This window comes from Saimiri boliviensis, chromosome 9 (assembly GCF_048565385.1).
Source record: "Saimiri boliviensis isolate mSaiBol1 chromosome 9, mSaiBol1.pri, whole genome shotgun sequence".
NCBI lineage: Eukaryota > Metazoa > Chordata > Mammalia > Primates > Cebidae > Saimiri > Saimiri boliviensis.
Genome location: NC_133457.1, coordinates 114,320,292 through 114,326,291, shown reverse-complemented (window position 1 = coordinate 114,326,291; position 6,000 = coordinate 114,320,292). Strand labels below are relative to the sequence as shown.

The window sequence follows — 6,000 nt, the reverse complement described above, 5'->3', positions numbered from 1 at the left end:
GGTATAAGAAAAGCCTGGAGAGCAGGACTCCCCCCAAAACAACTTGACTTTATTTAGCTCATTGTTTGTTTAAAATTAGAATATCTGGCATTAAAAACAGTGGGCTTAAATTCTTAAGGCAACAAACAAACAGGAAATCCAGTTCTTTATATGCATTCTCCTAACTTTTAATTGGTGGCAACTGATTTTAACCATTTTTTGAATAGGCAAACACCAAAAAGTCAGAACGTTTAAAGTACAATGAAAAGGATACCTGTCATTCCAGATATCCACCATTCTCAAATTTCTGTTTATCCTTCCAGAGAACTGTAATGTCTTTTTCACATAGATAATAGCATAACACATACATTTTTTCTGCATTTGGCTTTCACATCTTGGCAATATTTCCACACCAATTCATAAAGAACTCTTAACCCATTTTTACAACATTATAGTATTCCATCATATGGCTGGGCTATAAAGGAATATATCCCAGATCGATAAACACTTGAGTTCTTTCTTTCTTTTTTTTTTTTTTTTTTTTGAGACGGAGTTTCACTCTTGTTACCCAGGCTGGAGTGCAATGGCGCAATCTCGGCTCACCGCAACCTCCGCCTCCTGGGTTCAGGCAATTCTCCTGCCTCAGCCTCCTGAGTAGCTGGGATTACAGGCACGCACCACCATGCCCAGCTAATTTTTTTTTGTATTTTTAGTAGAGACAGGGTTTCACCATGTTGACCAGGATGGTCTCGAACTCTCGACCTCGTTATCCACCCGCCTTGGCCTCCCAAAGTGCTGGGATTACAGGCTTTAGCCACCACGCCCGGCCATGTTCTTTCTAATCTTTTGCTATCTCACTGTGGAGTGACTAACCTTGTATATTTCTTTTCTTCCTTGTGTGTGTAAGCTGGATTCCTAGTAGAATTACTGGGTCCGAGGACGTATCCCCCCGACTTTTTTTATTTAAAAGAGATGGGGTTTTGTCACCCAGGATGGAGTGCAGTGGCATGATCACAGCTCACTGCAGCCTCAACCTCCTGGGCTCAAGTGATCCTCCTGCCTCAGCCTACCGAGTAGCTAGGACTCTAATTTTGATTGGTATGCGAATTTCCCCCCATGAGAATGGTGTCTCACCGTCAATGCACTGGAGTATTTTTCTTCAAAATGTCACCCACAAGACCAGGCACAGTGGCTCATGCCTATAATCCCAGCACTTTAGGAGGCAGAAGCAGGCAGATCACTTGAGGCCACGAGTTTGAGACCAGCCTGGCCAACATGGCAAAACCCCATCTCTACTAAAAACACAAACATTAGCTGGGTGTGGTGGTGTGCACCTATAATCCCAGCTACTCAGATGCCTGAGGTGCGAGGATCGCTTGAGTCCAGGAGGCAGAGGTTGCAATGAGCCAAGATCACACCACTGCACTCCAGCCTGGGCAACAAAACAGACTGTCTCAAAAAAATAAAAAATAAAGTGTCATCAAAAACTTTAAACTTTGCCAGCCTGAAATGTGAAAAATCTCGGGGTAATGTCAATATTTTTCTATACTTACTGGCATACATTGAGGCTATCTTTTCATGTTTTGCGTTTTCTATGAAGCTTCTGTTCATACCCTTTGCCCATTTTGCTACTGCCACTTCTTAGGGAGATTATCCCTTTGTAGCATGAGATGCAAATATATTTTCCCAATTTGTCATCTATCTTTTCAATTTGCTTAGGATTTTGTTGTTTCGGCTTTTGTTTTGTTTTTTGATTTTCTGTTGGTTTTGCCATGCAGAGGTTTAAAATTTATATATATATATATATATATATATATATAATCAAATTGATTTCTCTTATGACCTCTTGATTTTGTACAATTCTCCAGTATTTTTACCTTTTCTTCAATAGATTTGTTTTATTTTACTTTTTTTTTTTTTTTTTTTCATTTTTTTGAGACAGAGTTTCCCTCTTGTGGCCCAGGCTGGAGTGCAATGGTGTGATCTCAGCTCACTGCAATCTCCACCTCCTGGGTTTGAGCAATTCTCCTTCCTCAGCCTCCCAAGCAGCTCAGGCATGTGCTACTATGCCCAGCTAATTTTGTATTTTTACTAGCGACGGGCTTTTTCCATGTTGGTCAGACTGGTCTTGAACTCCCAACCTCAGGTGTTCCACCTGCCTCAGTTTCCCAAAGTGTTGAGATTGTACACATGAGCCACCACATCGGGTCTATTTTACCTTTTTTTCTTTTTTTTAAATAAAGATGGGGTTTCACCATGTTGGCCAGGCTGGTCTCAAACTCCTGACCTCAGGTGACCCACCCGCCTTGGCCTCCCAAAGTGCTGGGATTACAGGCATGAGCCACCGTGCCAGGCCCTATTTTACTCTTTAAGACAGGGTATTACTTTGTCACCCAGGCTGGAGTGCAGTGGCACAATCTCAGCTCACTGTAGCCTCAACTTCCCTGGCTCAAGCAATCCTCCCACCTCCCCACAAGTACCTGGTACTACAGGCAAGCACCAACATGCCTGGCTAATGTTTGCATTTTTTGCAGAGAAGGGGTCTTGCCATGTTGCCCATGCTGGTCTTGAACTCCTGAGCTCAAGCGATCCACCTGCCTTGGCCTCCCAAAGTCGAAGGATTCAGGTATGAGCCATTGCACCTGGCCAATAGATTCATTTTATACATTAAACTCCTAATCGATGTGCAATTCTGGAATTGTTCCAGGTGTGCTGAATGAGGTATGGAGCTCTATTTTTTTCCAGAAGGTCACCCAATTGTCACAACATTAAAACCTCTTAAAACAATTCAGGGCAAACCACACATTTCTGCCAATCAGATACAACCCCATGGGCTGCTGTCTTGAAACCTCTTGCTTTGGTGAGCACGAAGTTCCTATCTGCTGGGTTTCACTGAAAAGTGATTCACTGAAGAGCCTTGCTCTTGGGAAAAAATCTGCAGTGACCTTTCTACTGGTGTAACTGTCCAATATCGGCCACAAAAGAAAAAGATGAGCAGGCCTCTGTGGCTCACCACTGTAATCCCAATACTTTGGGTGGCCAAGGTAGGAGGATCACTTGAGCCCAGGAGGTTGAGACCAGCCTGGACAACATAGCGAGACCCCATCTCTATTTTAAAAAAAAAAAGATCAGACCACCCTTTCCTAGGCTGCAGTTACCCTTACCAAGGGGTTAGAGGCCATCAATGCACAGCAATTGAAGCCATCATTGACTTGACAACGGAAGTGTCAGGCACTCGCTTTAATGAGGACATATCTGAAGTCACCTGGCACAAGGACAGTGGAGCCGCTCAGAGGACTGAGGTTGGGGGTTCGTGCCAGGGCTCAGTGTCCCAGCCTTCTTCCCCTCCAGGTGTCTCTAAGCATCCCTTAAAACTCATTGTTTGGCAGTGCAAATCCTAGGAAATTTGCAATAGCTACTACTAGTTCGCTTGTCACTATTTGCCCATAGATTTCCCTATGCAACCTCACCCCTCCTAACAGGACAGGGAAACCCAGAGAGAACAGCCCCCACTCTCCTGTGACTTCTAACTCTGACATGTAAGGACAGTCCCTGAGTCACTCACTCTTCAGGCCCTCGGATGCTGCTAGTCAGCTGAGAAATCCAGCAGTCAACCCTCTCCCCGTCACTGCCTGGTCCCTGCAACATCAGCCTCCCACTACTGAGAGCCCCTCACCAGGCCCTGTGTTCAGCACACACAAATCTCACTTCGTGTCACCCTCACCTCAACCCATCAGGCCAGAGACATCCTCATGACTTACTACAGGGGAGCCTGGGCTCAGAGAGGGCAAGGAAAAAGCCCAGCCCACACAGCCAAGAGGTGTGGGAGCAGACAGTGCCGCCAGGCGGGCTAACCTCAGGGCTGTGCTCCTAGCGCGGGGCCTGTGGGTCTCTGCTTTAGGACACTCATGTTGCTGTGGCTTAATCACATGGCATTTCCTTCCAACTCTCCCTGGCCTCTGCTTCAGGGGCTGGGAAGAGAAAAAAGTCTGGGAGTGCCCAACAGTCAGCAGACACTCGCCCTTCTGGAAATGCGTGTCCTTAACTGCTTGTCTAAAAAATTAACATGAGGGCATGGTGGCTCACGCCTGTAATCCCAGCCCTTTGGAGGCGGAGGTGGGCGTATCACCAGGTCAGGAGATCAAGACCATCCTGGCTAACATGGTGAAACCCCGCCTCTAAAAAAAAAAGAAAGAAAGAAAGAAAAAAAAGAATAAGAAAAAAAAAATAAAAAATTAACATGAACTTTCTCTTTTTTTTTTTTCTTGAGACAAGGTCTCGCTCTGTTGCCCAGGCTGGAGTGCAGTGGCTCGATCTTGGCTTGCCGCGACCTCCACTTCCTAGGTTCAAGCGATTCTCATGCTTCAGCCTCCTAAGTAGCTGGGATTACCGGTGTGCACCACAGAGCCTGGCTGATTTGTTTTGTTTTGTTTCGTTTTGTTTGAGATGGAGTTTCGCTCTTGTTACCCAGGCTGGAGTGCAATGGCGCGATCTCGGCTCACCTCTGCCTCCCGGGTTCAGGCAATTCTCCTGCCTCAGCCTCCTGAGTAGCTGGGATTACAGGTACACGCCACCATGTCCAGCTAATTTTTTGTATTTTTAGTAGAGACGGGGTTTCACCATGTTGACCAGGATGGTCTCGATCTCTTGACCTCGTGATCCACCCGCCTTGGCCTCCCAAAGTGCTGGGATTACAGGCTTGAGCCACCGCGCCCAGCCCGATTTTTGTATTTTTAGTAGAGATGAGGTTTCACTATGTTGGCCAGGCTGGTCTCGAGTTCCTGACCTCAAGTGATCTGCCCACCTTGGCCTCCCAAAGTGCTGGGATTATAGGCATGAACCACAGCGCCCGGCCAACTTTCCATCCGATGCCTGCTCTCCCTAAGCACACTGGGGGCATACACGGTGTCCAAGCTCCCTTCGTTAAAAACAGTCCCAGCCAATACAACACAGCCATGAGAATGAATGATCAACAGGGACACAGCAACCAGGACACCTCCCACAGGTAGCATCAAGCCAGTGAGGCCAGAGACAAGAGGTGACACACTGTAGGTACACATCCCATTCGTCCCGTCTTTACACAAAGCAAAGAAACCAGGAACTCCAGCCCACATGGTTAGATGTCAGGATGCTGTCAGCCTGGGCTGGCAGTGGTCACGGGCACAGGCATGGACCAGAAGGGGGCTGAGGGGGCTGCTCAGTGCTGATAATGTTGGTTGATTGGTTTCTCAGTCTGCTGAGGCTTAAATAGATGCATTCAGTTTGTGAAAAATTTAGAGAAACACTTAGGCGACCCATTCTGTAACGTAAATTATACTTCAGTTAAAGTTTGTGCCAACTTAACCTTTTAGGAGGCCAAAATAGGAGGATCCCCTGAGGCCAAAAGTTTAAGACCAGCCTGAACACCACATAGGGAGACCCGATCTCTACAAAAAATAAAATGAATTTGAAAAGCAGCCGGGCATGGTGGTAGGCTTCTGTGGTCCCAGCTGTTTGGGAGGCTGAGGCAGGAGGATCACTGGAGCCCACGAGTTTGAGGCTTCAGGGAGCTGTGATCACACCACTATACTCCAGCCTCGGTGACAGGTGTCTCATAAAAAACAAAATCGCAAGAGTTACCCCAACAGAAAAATGCTGGCCAGGCAATGTGGCTCATGCCTGTAATCCCAGCACTTTGGGAGGCCAAGGCAGGTGATCCCTTGAGCCCAAGAGTTTGAGCTCAGCCTGGACAACATAGTGAGACCCTATCTCTACATTGTTAAAAAAAATTTTTTTTTAATGTAAAATAAAACAGCAACACAAAAAAATAAAAAAAAAATAAAAAAAAACAAACCCAAGCTACTCCATGTACACGGTGCCACTTTCAGCGTTCCTGAGGGGAAGAGCGCGAAGCTCACAGAGGCGGAGGGCAGGTGCGGGGGCGGCGCTGGGCCTCCCCAGCGTCCACAGGAAAATAGTCCTCCGTCCTATACAGTGCAGGCAGCTCGTACGTCAAGGGCACCGGTGCAGGCGACTTCTGGA

At 46.8% G+C, this 6,000-nt stretch overlaps 1 protein-coding gene across 2 annotated transcripts in view; it reads right to left on the bottom strand.

Annotated features, from left to right (window-relative positions):
• Window positions 1–1,715: 1,715 nt before the first annotated feature.
• Window positions 1,716–6,000, bottom strand: part of BCAS4 (breast carcinoma amplified sequence 4) — an 88,552-nt gene continuing 84,267 nt past the window's right edge. For both annotated transcript variants that reach the window (XM_003932574.3, XM_010343121.3), the window contains one exon: window positions 1,716–5,995. In XM_003932574.3, the coding sequence (XP_003932623.1) occupies window positions 5,873–5,995 (123 nt within the window). In that variant the 3' untranslated portion in view covers window positions 1,716–5,872. The remainder of the gene's footprint in view (window positions 5,996–6,000) is intronic.